General features: G+C 38.6%; 1 protein-coding gene across 3 annotated transcripts in view; it reads right to left on the reverse strand.

The window, feature by feature from the left end:
- SMAP1 (small ArfGAP 1) overlaps positions 1-18,355 on the reverse strand; it is a 91,050-nt gene that overhangs the window by 2,704 nt on the left and 69,991 nt on the right. For all 3 annotated transcript variants that reach the window (XM_041410683.1, XM_041410682.1, XM_041410681.1), the window contains 3 exons: positions 10,191-10,318; positions 1,553-1,721; positions 587-918 (listed from right to left, as the gene is read on the reverse strand). In XM_041410683.1, the coding sequence (XP_041266617.1) occupies positions 587-918; positions 1,553-1,721; positions 10,191-10,318 (629 nt within the window). The remainder of the gene's footprint in view (positions 1-586; positions 919-1,552; positions 1,722-10,190; positions 10,319-18,355) is intronic.

Genomic DNA, 18,355 nt, shown 5'->3' on the forward strand with positions numbered 1-18,355 from the left:
TTGATTTCAAGATGTTTCCTTGGAAAATGTACAAATACAGTACTACACGTACATTAAACCTTCTAGAGAATCTTTGAAACATGTTTAAAACATAGGATGGAAATGCTACAGATAAATAACAGATGCACCTAAGCAAATTATCTACAGGAAAACGTTAAGAGCAGAAAGCACTTCGCATTCCACCAAAATTTATCCTGAAATCTGTGAATGAAAGTATTTATTGTTAATGGCTATCCTTGAGAAGTTAAAATTTTGCTTTTAGTTATAAGGCTGTGTTTCATTTCCAAATTTTGTAACTCTATCTGAGATAAGCTTTTTACTTGGCTGGCTCTGATGACAGGATGAGAAGAGCTATGGAAACTGAGAACTGAGTTTGGTCTACCTTGGCAAAATTATTCTGTGCTTTCATAGTAGTTATCTTTCATTGAACTATTCACTGGTTTGTTAACATGTGCCTCTGAGCAGTTCACAGTCCAGTAGTCTTTAACTCGGCTACACTTAACATTCCTCCTACAGCCACACATTTTGTATTTGAAAAGCATCATTCTTCCTAAATCACTCTTGTCTGGGAATGGCCAGTCTTTACCTGAGAGAGGTTCCATTGAGCTTGTTGGTTTTGTTGCAATCCATACTTATTTTGTGGTGGTGTGACCATCTGTCCCACCATTCCCCCTTGAGGTCCAACGACAGTTTGAGGAAGTCCCATCACACCAGTTGGTGCAGTACCAGTAAATCCATTGGGCACTCCCACTCCTACCATCATGCCTGTGCTTTGTCCCATGACTGGTACTGATTGTCCCATCATGTTTCCCATCATCCCAGTTGCTGCTGGCACAGGAACTCCCATGGCTGGAAAGCCTTGAAAGTGAGTTGATGGTTGTGTGGTAAATGGCATAGAAGACGAGCCCATGAACATACCTGTACCAGAGAAGGGAAGATTTCAGCAGAAGTGTCTCGTGATTTTCCACCCCCATCCCACAAGTCAGAAGTGCACCAAAATAATTGTAAGGATAACTCTGTCCATCTATATGTCAGTGTTGCCAACTTAGCTTCTGGTAAAAGCAAAAAATTACTTTGAAACTCTCAAAGGAAAAGCACTCACCGCGAGCTAAATTGCCAGGAAAGTCTGGCATCCCTGCGATGAACCAGAATCTTTCAGTTGCTGTATTGGAGCTCTTTGTGTTCACAAACACAGCTAAACCAAAGCTCTGACAGTTCTGCAGAGATCCTGACAGACTGCTGCCTGCACACTGGAGACTCAGACCCTCACTGATTAATTGCATGGCAGAATCCAACTTCACAAATCTTTCAGTAAATTGTACACTTGATAACTTGAACAGCTATAAATAAATTAAAATCACATATATGTTTTTCTTTAGCATCCATATTACATTTCAGTAGTTTTTCTCAGTTTTATAAAAGCTGAAAATAAAAACCTTCATTTGAATATATTTAGCAGGTACCCAACCTTAGCTTTATACTTGTAGGAGGTAACTTTTCTAGATAAAAGATTAAAATAGGACTGCACAGAAACCTTCACAACATTATTTACCCGGAGCGTTTTGCTGCTGCATTGTTCCTGTGCCATACAGTGATAAAATGGAGTCTTTGGAGAGTTGTTTCTTTGCTGACTCTTCGGATTTTGTTGTTTGCTCAGTAAATAGATCAAGATCCCCGGCTGCTCCAGACAAGGTGGCAGCTGCTGGTTTAGTGGAAGTGCTCTGGGAAATAAAAGACAAGACAGACTACTGAAAGAAACTAGCAAAAGATGATGTTAAATATTTGCTGTACAGCCTTGCCCCTCAACTTAATAAAACCTCATTAACTGACAAAAACTTAATTTAAGTGAATGGGAATTTAAAAATATGTGGTATGACTAAAGACAGAAAAAAGCAGTACAGGCAATATGGAAAGACCTTCAGACCAGATGGAGGTTACAAAACAAAGAAAACTAAATCTTCAGCCAGCTTCAGGGTGTACACATACAGATTATTCATTTCTGTTGCTTCTACATTTTTCATCAGTGAGAAGCATAAATCAAGAGCTGGAGTTAGATTATGAAAAATAATTAGGAAATCAATAAGGAGATTAAAATTCACATCTCATTAATCCTCTCATGCGCAGAATAGATTAGAGAAGAGCTAAAACAAAAGATTAAGTGCTTTGAAATGTATCTTTGGAGAAAAGGCAAAATTTCGGTTATCTACTTCAAGTAATAAAATTTCTAAAATACATTGTTCATAATTGGCTTAGAGCTCTGTAAGCACGTTTCACTTATTGAGAATGCATAATTATCTGAAACTTACTGCAATCTACAAATGAAAACCTAAAATACAGGCAGGCTGTCAGGCTTTGTACTGCTCTTGCAACAGAATGTTTTGTAAGCAAATTACATCCAGTCTCTCAGTGCTGTTATGTTGCTGTTCATACTCATACTCCATATGGGGGCTTTCTAGGGGAACCAGGCAATACATAGGTTCTTGTTATATTTCTTAAAATACACAACTCATCCTGATACCAGTGGGAACTTCTAGTGCAAATCAACTGCATGCACAATGAAAAAGAGCCAGGACTGCAAATAATACTTAAACTATGGCCCTATTTAGTCGAGCTAAGTGATCCCCAACTGCTTAGCATATACCTACTGCACCCACAGCTTGCATGAGTTTCAACTCTTCTCCATACTAAAGGAAAATCTTCCTTGGAATACCACTGTCAATGAACTCAACATGCAACCACATCTGTTTATTGAGATCCCATACCCATGTTTAGCAGACAGACAAAGGGCATAACAAAATACACAGATATAGAACACCCCTATAATCTTCCTTAAAGCAACTATCTCGGATCTGCTGCTTTTGCTGGTGTGCTGCTGACTAAGCCCTGAAAAGTCCACTATGGTCACACTGGATTTGTTACAAACAAAATACAAATATTCAATATGCGGCTTCAAAAAACACATTAAGTTTTTTGACTTCTGAAGTGCTAAAACCTCTAGCATAAGGCAGTGCCATAGATTAGGGAAAAAAAAAATCAAAACAACACAGAACAATTCTGAACAATTCCAGCTAAATTTGCAAGAAACCAGCAAAAGAAAGGACTGCAGATTCACACAGCTGATAGTAAAAAATTTCCAAAACTGCTGTAGAAAGGGAAGAGGAGGAAAAAAAAAGGAGAACTTTCTGGAAAGTGAAAAACCTGCTTATTTATACTACAGCCAATTTGGGCCAAAGTCGATAGGACTAAGTGGGCAACCCAGAGTGGGCTGACAGCACAGCACTACAGAGGGAACCTGTGAAACCTCTCTGGTCAGTGTACAACTAAACAATCCTATTTTTTCTCTATATATTTAAAAAGCTTCTTCCTTCTCACAATAATTTCTGGTTGCAAAGCAAATCAATTTTTATTTAAGTAGGTAGTAGGAAGCCCTATTTGAGACAATTCTTTATCAGTGTGACATAACCAGTCTTTAAAAATACCAGAATCAGATTTAACAACATGTTCAGATAAAAGCCCATCCTGAAGAGCAGTACTTGTTTTCCTGTGCATGTACCCAGGAAGGCCCATTACTGAACTGTTCCCTGGTGACACGCATCTCCTGTGGTGCCTGCCTGGGACAGCCCGTGTGCCACAGCTGTGCCCAGCAGGCTGCAGGGAGGAGGACACAGGAGCACTGCAAATGGGTGAACAGAGGGAGCTTCCCTTTTGCTGCCTGCAGGCAGCAAGGAAGGGATTTGCTTTTCTCTAAAAGGCAGAGCTGGAAGCCTGGAGGTCTGATCATGTTATGTTTACAACCTAAGATTAAATGTTCACTTAATGTCTCTTCATTCGGTTTGGTTTTGGAAGATCCTCAAAGGAGCCAAAGCACCGGACAAGTACTCCCTGAAGTGTTCATCAGCTGAATAAATGGAAGGGAATGCAAAATACATGGCAAGAAAACAGCAGGTGGCATCCAAGGTAAAAAACAACCAACATTGACATGATTTTTGTATCTCTAACATTGTCATGCTGCCCAAGACCTTCATAAAAACACACCTGGCATTCATATAATCATTTTCCTATACACAGTGCTCTTAGAGAGTCATTATGCTAAACCTAAATGCTCATCCGGTGCTTAAGAATCATACTGATAAGCAGTTTCATGATATCAGTGCAACAGAATTTTCCCTACAAATCGAAAGAGAGGTGGCAACAGAGGAAATTAAAGAGGGACAGTGGGACACACGGAGTTGAGAGAAGGACTGCAGGAGAGAAAAAAGCACATGTGCACTTTCCTGCTACTGGCATGTCTCTGGCTCTGGCTGGTATCTAGGAAAGTAGGGATGGCCTGTAGAAAAGCCAGGCCTCTACTCTTTTCTATTTGTATGGTGATAAATAATAGCCCCACACAACATTTTCAATTTCTCCCTGCTGAATGGAAGAGCTATTTGCATAGGGGAAAATACAGCCTAGCACACAATTATTCTTATGTAATCAAGGTACTAAGTACATTATTAAGGTCTTAAATTCTGTATACAATTCTTACCCTTTTTATCTTTGCACTTTAAATGGACTTGATGTTTATTTCAACTCTTCCTGTTTTGATTTTGCATATTTTGTTTTTAGACATCTACCCAGTTCCATTAAAAATAATCAACTCCTATTTCCTGTTAATAACTAATGAGGAAATGAGCACTCAACTATATTCAGTTCACAAAGAAAAACACTAAGAAATCTCATCTGTTCTCTTGCTTTTAGGAATTATCAGCAATATCTGAAAAAGATTAAGATTTCTATCACTTTCTCAGATCATATCCAAGAATATAATTAACCTCACAATAAGATTAAAAATTCAACTTTATTTTTTACTGCATGCCCAGTACTCACAACAAGCAATACATTTCCTTTGCAATCATCCTTGTCTAGGCTTGAAAACATTTATCTTCCCTGCCATCCCATTTCCAACTCCTTCTTCAGATTTCCCTTCTCTAGAACTCAAAATAAATTTTTGTTCCTCTAGACTCTGTTCAGCTGACTCCTTCTGGTTCTGGAGTATGATGTCTGCCCTTTCACTGTGCTCCATCTAAGGCATTTAAAGCACCAAAGAGAGTATAATCACTAATTCATAAATGGTTTGGGTTGGAAGGTATCTTAAAAATCATCAAGTTCCAACCCCTTGACATGAGCAGGTCACCTGTCAGCAGGTCAGGCTACTCAGAGTCCTGTCCAATCTGGCCTTGAACACTGCCAAGGATGGGGGCATCCACAACTTCTCTGGGCAGCCTGTTTCAGAGCCTCACCACCCTAGCAGTGAAGAACTTTTTCCTAATATTTAATGTAAACCTACGCTTTTTCAGTCGGAAGCCATTTTCCCTTGTCCTGTCACTAGAATCCCTAAAAAAGAGTCCCTCCCCATCTTTCCTGTAGTCTACCTTCAAATACTGAAAGGTCACTGTGTCTCCAGAGCCTTCTCCAGGTTGAACAACCCCAACTGTCTCGGCCTCACTTCACAGGACCAGTGCTCTATCCCTCTGAGCATCTTTGTGACGCCCCTCTGCTCCAACAGGTCCATGTCCTTCCTCTGTTGGAGCCCCAGACTGCAAGCAGGGCTCTCATGAGAGTGTAGCAGAGTCAGGGAATCACCTCCCTTGACCTGCTGGTCACGCTTCTCCTGATGCAGCCCAGGATACTGTTGGGTTTTCAAGCTGAAAGTGCTCACTGCCAGCTCAGATCTGCACCCACCAGCCCCCCAAGTCCCTCTGTGCAGGCCTGCTCTCAACTTACTGCCCAGCCTGTAGTCACATTTGGAATTGCTCTAACTCCATTAGAAGAAATGAAACTTTTGCTTTCAGATACCAGAAAATATAGACAGGGGTAAAGCAAACGTAAGCACAAGCTACAAGCATTTCAACTGATTGTATTGGAATAGGACTACACAGCTCTCCAGTCTTGCCTTGTTTAAATAACCCTCATGATAAAGCAAATTTCTGAAACAACACATTTTTTTACATAAAATCTGAGGACTCTGACACATTAATATCACCACAATTCATTAATAAGTTGAAACTTGTCTGCCAATCTATGGCAACCATGCTAGATACACACACTGGACTTCAGGGAAAAATGAGTATTTATGAACATCTCTTTATCTAAAATATGCCACCAAAGTTTTTCAGTTATGAATCATGAAAAACTTACACCATCTCTATGAAAATACACTTTTGTAGCCATTGAACTGATTCTCACCTCCCAATACAGTACAATTCAAATCAGGCCCACACACACACACACACACAAAATCCAAGAAAGTTTAAGCTGACTAGATTTGAGTATCCTGCTTGGAGAAAGACATTTTAAATATTTCACTGAATTAATACTTCCAAACTTAATACCTCACAGTTCTCCCCTTCTCTTCCTCCCTAAAAATTTCACTGAAGAATGAAGATCACACTTTAGCTGGAAGACATACCATACAAAATTTGAAATTAACATCTGGCTAAAACAATTTAGGAGATTGTTTTAAGTACAGCTAAAAATATAGACCTTTGTTGAACCTCAGTTCCTACACAATATTTGGCAACAAACCCTGTTCTAACACCTATAATTTAGCTATGCCCACTTCACATGAAAAAAACTTAATTAAACATATGAAATGTTCTTATTTCCTTTCTGTACCCATAAATAATGTATAATTTATAGCACATGCCTTTTATCTAGTTCTACTGTAGAAGCTGCTTAAGGTAACTCTTCTTAAACCCCCCTGAATTTGCTAATAGACAAAATTCTATAAAGACCCAAATTATTCTGTCACATATTGTTCTTTACCAGTCCTTTACAAATTCAACTGTTTGCATAATAGCACAGAGCTATACAGAATGGTGGAAGAAACATTTTAAATATTTTTGAAAACTGTGATAAAGACACATATCTGAAAGCAGAGTCAAAGTACTCATGATCATCAATGTTCAAGTCACATTTGAAAAAGGAGAAACAAATCCTTTTATTTTCACTTGAAAAACATGTCTTGGCTATGACAATGGACATAAATCCTAAGTTTTGCAGACATCATGAAGTTTCAGTCTCATAATAAAACATTCAAACAGACATTTCTGTGCTCTACAGTGCCATAAAACAGAGTGCATTTAGCATTAAATGCTGCCTTTCAGGTTAAAATGGAGAAGAAAAGCAATCTTGTGAAAACTCAAGGGTCATACAGATCAGTTTGAGGCGCACCAATAAATTCCCTTCTTTTTCAGAAGAAAAGCTCTCAAATCTCACTGTGGCAGCTCAGACACACCTACAATGCAGAACGTAATGGTAACTATCTCAGCGAGAAAGCAAGCCATGCTATTCCATATTTGAACCTCTTCTTCTACTTATTTTTTAAAAATTTCAATAAATTCAGTTAATAGATATTCAAACAAGTTGAAGCTAGGGTTTGATGATGGACTTCTACTTTAAATTTTACAATTTCAACCACAGGAACTGAATGTTAGGGTTACTGAACTGCTGATCTGAGTTCATGCCCGCTTCACGAATAACCACCTCACACAAAATAATTTCACATTATAATCACACCTCTTAATTACTTCAAGAAATTTAAATAGACCAAGTCCTTAAACCCTCCCATAATAAGGCACCCTGCATTCTCCCAACTCTTCTCTGAATCCCATACAACTTTTCTCCATGGTGCAAAGTGAAAGATCTTACAAAATACTTATAGCACTGCCAAATGAGAGGCAACTTCTCCCTAGTCTCAGTTCCCAGACTAGACACCACCATCCTAGTCTTGATAAACCTGAAGAAAAACAGGATAATAATAATAATATTCAGGATAATAAACACCCAGGATAATAATAATATTCTCTTTGCCTCACTTCAGCAAGCAACCCACATAATCACCATCAGAAACCTGTCTTCTGCTACCTACCCGTGTTCCTGTCTCTTATCTGTAGATTACCTGATTACACTACATTTTCTTTGAGATACTGATTAAAAATGGAAGACAAGCAAGAATTAAATCTTGCAATACACCATAAGGATTGTGTGCTTGATAAAAAAATGCTTGCTTAAAGTTCTGTTTGTTCCTCCTGATTACAGCACTCAGAGGAAAGAAAAATGTCACTACAAATCTGGACAGGTTTGTTTACAGCAAGTGAATATATTCATGCTTTCTAGTACATAAACAAGGTGATACTCACCAGATATTGAGAATAGTATAGTCCTTTTTACCACTTTTTAATCAATTTAGTAAGTACCATACTTAGTCTAGAAATTAGCACAAAGATGAACACCATGCTAAAATATTCCTCTCATAAAAAGTCCAGTGACCAAATCTTTATCACAGAAATGCCTTTAAAATGTTATCTATACATACAATTCAGCATGCTTTAGTAGCTACTCCATTATTCAACCCATCACTAGTCATTATCACCTAGGGTATCACCCTTCACTTTGCTTTTTTTCACTCTTAAATATTTAGCCTTCTTTTGGATTTGCAGCATTCTTCAGCTAAGTAATTCTTTAACCAGCAGGTCACATCACATGTCCAAGGAATAGAAACAAAAATAGGCTTTTCTCTTCTTTCTTAGGTTGCTCTTTTCTCCTGGGCACACAGTAACCACATACAGCAGTCATCATTTCCAGCTTCAGAATGGCTGGAAAGGGGGAAAACCAGAATTCAGTGCTACCCATTACATACAATACTACCATTGGCCCATTTATTTTGAGATCTGGTGAAAACTTCACAATTCTAGATTTGAATTTACTCAATCTACACCCAAATGTAATAAATTTAAAACTAAGGGAAGCTAGAAAGGGGTTGCTGCTTCGCACATCTAGCTCTACAGGGATCAGTTTTGACATAAAACATTAGAATAGCAGACAACAAGCACTCAGATATTGCTCTTCCTGGTACTTTGACCAGAGACTTCCATAAGAGAGAAGAAAATCTACACCAACAATTTCCTTTGCAATTTTAGCTAACACATCCAAATGCAAATATACATGTTATTTCCCTCACTGTTTATGGGTAGCTTAACACAGGGCGGGAAGTTTGCGCTATCTGTAGCATTATGTTTAAAAAGAAACATAGTTTCAGTCTCTGAAACTCTCGCTAGCATGTTGTACAAAGTCAGCCCTCAGCAGCAAGCAGGGAAAGGAAGAGTAAAGGATAACAAAATTTGTTGAATAACACGTCTGCTTTAAGGCACACAGAACTCCTTTTCATCATTATCTCTTCCACTGTACATACTATGAAAACTAAAGGATGAAGAGAGTACACATCACACATCCCAGAATCATAAATTCAAGAATACACACAATTCTTTCTGGTTCAGCACAGTGAGACAGAAAGCCCTACACAAAAATAAGCTTCTAAATGACCTTAACAAAATGCCCCAGATGGAGAAGCTACCCCAGCACTACTCCAAAACCTCCCTCTCAGAAGCCAGTCCGGGTACATGTGCATCACCAACACCCTGCTCTTTGAGTCGTATGGCTGCTTTAGGAGAGCTGCAGCTTCAAGCAGTTTCTCTGTGTGTCCCAAAGCCGCCTTTCCAGGCTACAGCAGGCATGGTGATGGTTTGCTGCCAAACCATCATGGTTATAGGAAGGAGCAGGCCAGGTGCAAGAGTTATACTACTCTCAAGTACAAGTTCCAAGACGATACAAAAGACAAATCAGCCCAGGTAGCAATATAAATTTTTCTTGATATCTGTTCTTGATTTTGAGTATGAAACCTCAGACCCCAAATTTTTAGCAGGTCTAAGAGAGAAGCATCTGCTGCAGCCTTTCCTAAATATCAGCGTCACAAAGCAATAAGAGGTCTTAAAAAGGATGACTTGATGCCCAATAACCTGAGAACATAAAGTTATATTCAGCAATACTTATTAAAAAAAGAACAAGACCAAAGAATATAAATGAAAAGAAAACATTACTACCATTACCAGGGTAAGACAGAATCCAATTTAGCTGGATAACCAGAAGGAAAGACCACACCATCTACTTCTATATCCAAGCAGTCTAGAAGCTTGAAGAGGTGAGAAAAATATCAGTGTTACAGTTTAAGCATCTCTCGTCATGAGGTGCTTAAGATGTGTTGAGAAGTGTGCACTCCTTCTGTGAGAATGAACAATTTCTTAAAGGAAAATACCCATGTGCGTGTAAATATTTACACATACATATAACTAAATATGCTTAATAAATTTTACCTGAGCAGGAGGTACTGCAGCTGCTGGTAAAGGATTAGAGATCATTGGGCCAAAGATATCCAGGTCATCATTCAGTGCTGTGACAGCAGCAGTGCCTCCATTTGTAACAGATGCATCAGCTGGACCATCTGAAAAAAGCAACAGAATCACTTTTAAAGTGAAAATTATTAATATCTTAACACCATGAGAATAATTAAAGCTGTTTATTCCCTCCTACCCTGCCTTCATCAAAGATGTGCTCAATTTCTGAGATATTTTTCAGACTGTGGTATTGTTCAGATTTTGTAAAGACCTTTTTCCCAAAGAAGATGGCACATTACTGTCCTTCAGAAAAACACCAAACAAAAAACAACCAATGGCAAAAAACCCACCTAAAACTTCCTTAAGGACAACCACACCAACTTAGCAGTACACACTACTTATTTTTCAGGAGTCTCTGCACACCAACATTTGTAGTAAGAATTCAAATAGATGTCTTACTGAGAAGGTCCAAATTTGGTAGCCATGTATCAGACAAAATGAACTCATCTGTGCTCCAGAATTAAAATTCGCATTTTAGAATCCATGAAGTTATTCTTGATATGCTAATTTACTCAAGGGTACATAAATAAACTTTGCATTAGGTAAAAGGTCAACTCTTCCCCTTCTTCAAAAGTACTTTGCACACCCTTTATTTTATAGCTCCATATAAGCACACCTGCCAGGCACACTGAGCTAATAATCCGTAAGAACCTATGGTTCTCACTCTGAGCCTTGGTGTCTGTAAGCCACTTCAACACATGAACATATTTACTCATCTAGGTGAAAGGGGATGCATGCATGACAAAAAAAGAATTATGCCTTAAAGAGAATTTGCAATAAAATAATTTAAAAGATACAGGGACAAAAATATCACAAAAGTGTTTTTAAGGAACAGAGCAACCATCTTTTCATTTCAAGCTGCTCAAGAAAATGACATAAGAATTGTCTAATAAATTTATAGCTAAGCACATAACAAGTGGGTTGCCATTACACAGAGTTTGACAAATACAAACGTGACTCTAGATTCTGCTGAACTTTATAATGACTGAATAGTCCTAAGAGCAAGTTTAAGAAAGCTTATATAGGCAATAGAAGAAGTTAAGTCTAAAATTAATCAATCTCAGTGCAGAAGTCAGACTTCTCTAGCAGAACAAACTAGCTGAATTAAGTCAAAACTTTCTCTGCAAAAGAAACACTGCCATGACTGGCATAGCTGTTTACACATCACAGGAGGGTCAGTATTCCAAAAACCCTAAAATACAGTATGCTGAAAACAGTACACTGCTACTAACATCATAAGACTGCATTCTGAAACAATCCACTCAGAAGAACATTACCCACGGATGCTGTGCTGGTTTTGGCTGGGATAGAGTTAATGTTTCTTTCAGTAGCCAGTATGGAGCTCTGATTCAGATTTGTGCTGGACACAGTTGATAACACAGGGATGTTTTCATTATTGACAAGGAGTGCTTGCACAGTGTCAAAGACTTTTCTACTCCCCACCCCACCAATGAGGAGGCTGGGAGAGCACAAGGAATTGTGAGGGGACACAGCCAGGACAGTGACACCAATTACCAAAGGGATATTCCATACCCAACACACGATGCCAACACATGCTCAGTAAATAAAGCAGTGGCAAGAAGGAGGTGGAGGAGGAGGAGGAGGAAGACCTTTGGAGTGATAACATTTGTCTTCCCAAGTCACTGTTACACGTGGTGGAGCCCCAATTCCCTGGGGATATCTGAACACCTGCCTGCGCATGAAAGTGGTGGATGAATTCCTAGTTTAGCTTTGCTTACATGCATAGCTTTTACTTTATCTGTTAAATTATTTTTTCTTAACCAGCAGATTTTCTCACTTTTACCCTCCTGATTCTCTTCCCCATCCCATGTGGGGAGTGAGCAAGTGGCTGTGTGGGGCTTAGTTGCCAACTGGGGTCAAACCATGACAGGTGCCTTCTCATGTCTGTCTGCCTTTGATGAAGGTGAAGTGGCCATGGGAATGAACTGACACTACTAGATCTTCTATGCTGAGTAAAAAGTGAGTGGCTTGAGGAATGTGAAGTAGCCACCTCAGTCAGTTTTATTACTCTTCTGTGATTTGACTTTGCTGGAGGACTGGTGTTGCACTGGTTCTGAAAAGCAAAGTTATAAACTCAGCTACGATTATGATAGAGCTATTTACACCTTAATGCAAAGGTCTCTTCTTTCCCTTATTTCTGATGAATGGAAGCCAGCGGACAGCAAAACGACCATACGTAGAATCTGCTGCACCATTTGATGCATATTAGTGCTGTGAGATGTGTGCAAATAAAAGTACTGGTCATTTAAGCATAAGCTTATTTTGAGGTCATTCTGCAGACTGACAGTTCCAAAAACATCTCCCCAAAGGTTCACTGTTTCAGATAAATTTAGGAATGAACAAGTGCATAATTTTCAAGCAAAAGGACTGTCAGGAATTAATAATTTAATGTTCTCATTTTCTCAGTCAGGCACATGTACTACAAAAAAAAAACCAAAAAAACCAAACTTTCTTGTCATATTCCAAAGCAGTTTAGATTTCCTGAATGTAAGGGCATTTAACATAGGAGACTGAAAATTTAAACGCAATCATTTACTGAAACAAGCACTTCACATATTTAGAACAGTCATGACAGAACTCATTTGCAAAAATATAGTATTTTTCAAGTGTTTAACATGCTGCTTATAAACTAATATTATGAAAACTCAGATTTTTGCTAGATTTGTCCGTAAGGATGTTATTTGGTAATGCCTTTCATCTCTTACTGAATAAATACCTCTCTGTCTCTACTGGTGCAGAAACCAGGTATTTTGAATTACTGTTTACAACACTGTTTTAAGCCCGTATGAATAGCATTAATAGATGATCCTGTTTTACTGATTTCTCAAAAGGTAATAGTTTGGAGCATTTATGTCTATTAAAAAGAGACTCCAAAAACCTTACCCCTTCCCTACTGAAAGAACTAAGTTTCAGAATGCAGAAGAAAACCTAACAGTGCTTTTACTCCATTTATTACTTGTAGCAATATTAGTGTTTCCATTTAAATATATTTGCATGCAGGCACATACAGTCTTGTTTTCAACACAGTAGTCACAGTTCTTATACAGAGATTATGGATAGTGTCAACTTCAACACACTAGGTCATGGATTAGGATGTATTTCCTCCTTTTCCTTCTCATTTTAAAATATTTCTGTAATATAAGAAAGATACTTCAGCAGAGTCCTCAGTTTTAATTTATTCTAAGTATATCACTATTCATTCAACATGTGCCACCTATCATTAAAACCCGATCAGAAGAGGTGGTGTGTACATGATAGAAGGAAACACAGCTGTAGCCTTTCCAGGGAACAGGTAAACATCAGACTAAGTTACATGGGCCTGTCTGAGTATTTTGAGACATGTATAGCTTCAGCCATCACAGGATTACTTTGAAGCAATTAGCTTTTGAGAAACAGTTCTTCCATCACTTTTCTGGAGAACACATCCATAGCTAGGAATGAAATGCTAGATGTATTAAAAACCACTGCAATGAGAGCAAATGCAAAGCAGGGCTTCCATGCTCAGTCAGAGAAGGGAATGTGAAGAGTCAATAGATGCTGTTCTTCACCCTTGCGCTTAGGTGTGGTTCCAAAACTTCTCTTCTTACAGTTTATGACAATATTACACATAATATACGACTGCTGTCTGCCACACTGTAACAGCAGATGATGCTTCTGACTTCAGATTAGTAAATCTTGTTTCAGTTTGATAGCAGAGACAGGAACTGTTTACCAGGATGTACTCAATAACACAGTGAAGGGTTCCAGTGAAGTTACCTTTACAGTTCTTTTTCTGTATAGATTTTATTAATCCCTGACATGATAATTTCCAATTCAGTGCTGCCTTCTGTTATTCATATGCATCATAGCTTTCATAAACATCATCAATCCTTGGTATTTTATCTGCACTGATAGTGAGAAAGACCAGCAGAAAGGCTTCAAACGGACAGCAGAAGAGGAAACAGCAAAAAAACAGATCTGGTCTTAAACTCTAGATTTCTGAAACTCATTTTTTATGGACCAAACTGTTTACAAGAACTTTGTTACTACGCAGCCACGTATTTTTATATATACAATCATTTAGGACAGCCATAGCAAGACTTTCAATAAAGAGAATATGCATATGATCATTTTTTACACTAAATTACTAGATAGGCAGAACTGAGAGAAATAGGTCAATAGTTCCAATAAAAATCCAGGGCAAAGATTCAAATAAGGTCTGTCTGGCCAAAATTATTGCAGAATTATTTAATGCATTAGTAAGTAAATTTTATTTACTGCTAAAACCTTTGCAGAAGGGAGAAAGCATTCACAGCATTTCTATATAATACTTCTGTAAATAAAATGTAGAAAGCCAGAAAGTTAGTAATGCCTCAAGTGGTTGTAAATGTTTTCCTTTTGGTAGATATATTGCTTACCTAAGCATAAGCTGAACATTGCAACAATACTATAAATGTTAACATATTTACAAGCTCAAGAAGTGGGTCCATACAAACCTCATGAGGTTCAGCCAGACCAAGTGCAAGGTTCTGCACCAGGTCAGGGCAATCCATGCTATAAATACAGGCCTGAGGATGAATGGATTGAGAACAGCCCTGCAGAGCAGGGCCTATGGATCCTGGAGGATGAAAATCTGGACATGAAGAGGCAATGTGCACTTGCAGCCCAGAAACTCAACTGTATTCTGGGCTGCATCCAAAGCAGCACGGCCAACAGGTTGAGGGAAGGGATTCTACTTCTCCACTCTGGTGAGACCCCACCTGGAGTGCTGCATCCAGCTCAGGGGTCCCTAGCACAGGATAGACATGGACCTGGTGCAGCAGGTCCAGAGAAAGGCCATGAGGGTGATCAGAGGAATTTCTCCTGTAAGGAAAGTCTGAGATAGTTGGGGCTGTTCAGCCTGGATAAGGGAAGGCTCCAGGGAGACCTTACTGCAGCCTTCCAGTACCTGAAGACCTACAGGAAAGATCAGGACAGACTTTTTATTAGAGTTGGTAGTGATACAACAAGGGGTAATGGTTCTAAACTAAAACAGGATACATTCAGACTAGATATAACAAAGAGATTTTTCACAATGAGGATCGTGAAAGGTTGCCCTGAAAGGCAGTAGCTACCTCTTCCCTACAAACATTCAAGGCTGGGTTGGACGGGGCTCTGAGTAACCTGATCTAGTTGAAGATGTCCCTACTTATGGCAGGGGGGTTGGACTAGATGCCCTTTAAAGGTCCCTTCCAACCCAAACTATTCTAGGAGTCTATGATCTATATGTGCATATATGATATTTATGTATTTACAAATCTATCTTTACTATTTCTTAAATGCAACTTTCTGACTTAGGACCAACCATGCTGCTTCGGTACTTACCCAACAGTCCTGACAAAAGTACATTTCTCAGTTATGCAACAGTGAGCTACATTTCATATCACTATTAACTTCTCAAAACTTCAGAGAACTCTTTCAGAGAATATTTCCCATGCAGAAGCAGACAAGCAGCTTTTAGTATATCATATTTTACCTCCAACCATGCCGGATGAATGCTCCACACATCAAATTCAGTAAATGCCATAATAAATCTGTTTTCTTCTAGTTATTCATTGTAACTACAGTGGTTAATCCAGAATATGAAATTGTTTATTTTTTGAAGGGCACATCTAAACATGGCAAACGATGCAGAATACATAAAATGCACTTTTCTTCTTTCTGGTAATTCTGTAAGGTAATATAATTTAAAACCACTATTTTTTCCTTTTTTTTTCCCCTCTATGTCAAAGTAATTTCTATGTGGCATACCTTGGCAAACACAATGATCAAAAACTGCCTGTGTAACATTCGAATATTCCATGGACATTTGTACATAGCTATCATGATATTTTTAACAAAATATTAAGAAATCATTTACATCAATCTGCCAGGAGACATCTACCTTGTAAGTAAAAAATAAGTTAAAAAAAAAAACAAAAACAAAAAAAGAGCACAGAGCACAAGGTTAACACTGGAGAGATGAAAATACAGCACCACCAACCATATAAGTGCTGAAGAACTGTGGTTTACGCACTGTGACTTTCAAACCAAAGACTGTTTGCCATAATTACCCTATTAAAAATTCATTTTATAACGTCCTGTATTATTGATTTTAGTGTCAATTTTAGATCTCCACATTTTCAACAGGGCATTCTTCCAGCATGGGTAACATCCAAATAATTGCAGAGATGACTAAAAAAGCAGCTTCAGGCTTGGTCTACAGAAACAGGCTGTTATTTCCCACTGCTTGGGAAGAGAGGGAAGGAATCTGGGGTTGCACAGCAAAACCACTGACACTGCTGCCCATAGAGAGCATAACAATATTTAGCTTGTTCATGTCCATTTTACCACCTTTCTGTATGAGGAGTTCTGAACTAAAATCTTTTCTGAATCAGAAAGCCAAAACCCATGAATGTTGTTGCATCATCAAAAAGTGAGTATCTAAACAGCATCTTAATACCAAACCCCTGATGAGGAAATCAAGGGAACCACATAGATCTATTTGAAAGGGCTCAGAACAAACACAAATGTGACACTACAGTCACTGAGAATACTGTGCCTCTTCTCCTATTACTAGATTTAAAGGTACAATTCCCCAAGGCATATTTTCTTGAAAATTTTGCAATTCATAAAGAAAAGTGAAAGAGAGTTCCCTTTTAGAAAACTGCCCAGATACAATTTTCATAGGATAAATCCTATCTAAGGAAGTTTACCTTCTGATGAGGTCACTACTGAGTGACCAACCAACTGAGACAATAAGAACAATGACCCAGAGACTAACACCATAGCCAAAGCCAGCAGTGAGGGAGGCAAAGTATTTTCTTGAGTAAGAAAATACTTTGCCAAGAAGCTGGGCTGTTTTGAAAGCCAAAATTATTCTAGCATGAATTCTGATCCATTAAGATTACTTAACCTGCTAATCACAAGTGATTTTGAGCTGCCTTACTAAAAGCTAGTACTATTCTCCACTTGTAGAAATGAAGTCCTAAGAGAATGAATCCTCATTAGAAAAATGTCTGCTCAGTAAGAAGAACAAGCTAAGCAATCACATCCATTTTAATATTATTTGATATGACATATCAAACATTTTAATCAGCAGCACATCACTGCAGCAAAAGAGATGAGTGAAATTTTGGGATGTAACCACAGGGGTGCTACTTCTGAGGCAAAGATGCAATCATCCCATTCGACTCAGCACTTCCCAGGCTTCACCTGGAGTCTGTGTCCAATTCTGGCTCCCAGAATTCAAGACAGACACAGACTGGAAAGTGTCCAAAAGAGAGGCATGAAGATGGCCAAAGGGCTGCAAGACCTGCTCTGTGAGGAAAGACTGAAGGGGCCAGTCTTTTCTCCCTGGAGAAAGGAAGGCTCAGGAAGACTCTCACCCCAGCATGCCAGTACTTGAAGGGCAGCTATGAGGAGGACACAGCTCTCTTTTCTCAACACATGGAGCCACACAGGGAAGACAGGGGGCAACAGGTACAAGTTTTCAATGTAAGAAAGATATTTTTTACCATGAGATCAATTACTAGAACAACTCCACATGTGACAGAGCTCCCATCACTGGAGGTGTGCAGGCTGTGTGCCCAGATAGGATGCTAGATAGACAGGATGCTGGATAATCTCTACACTCCCCTTCCCATGGACTCCTTGGACCAGAAGGCCACTTGAAGTCCCTTCCAACCTAGACTATTCTATGGTTCTATGACATACTGGGTTGATGTGACCTCTCTTTTAATACTATCTGAAGTCTTCTATTGCAGGTGCTAATTAAAAGACAACTCTTCAAATGAAATATGCAGGACTCCTCTCATTAACAAATATCTCATTTGCAGCTCAGTGGATTCGTGGATTCCAAGTGCTACTGGCTTATTACACTGCTTTTCAATTTGTTATTTAAAAGATCTTTAAGCATTCCCTCCTCTAAAATTATGGAGGTTTAACATACATATTATAAACTTTGCCCTTTTTATATCTCACTGAAGAAAGGAAGCTGTTGAACACCAATTATAATACTATTTTCATTGCACATTACATCTCAAGTTAGCCAATGTAATCTGAGT

Source organism: Onychostruthus taczanowskii, unplaced genomic scaffold (assembly GCF_017590055.1).
Source record: "Onychostruthus taczanowskii isolate IOZ18803 unplaced genomic scaffold, ASM1759005v1 scaffold33, whole genome shotgun sequence".
Classification (NCBI taxonomy): Eukaryota; Metazoa; Chordata; class Aves; order Passeriformes; family Passeridae; genus Onychostruthus; species Onychostruthus taczanowskii.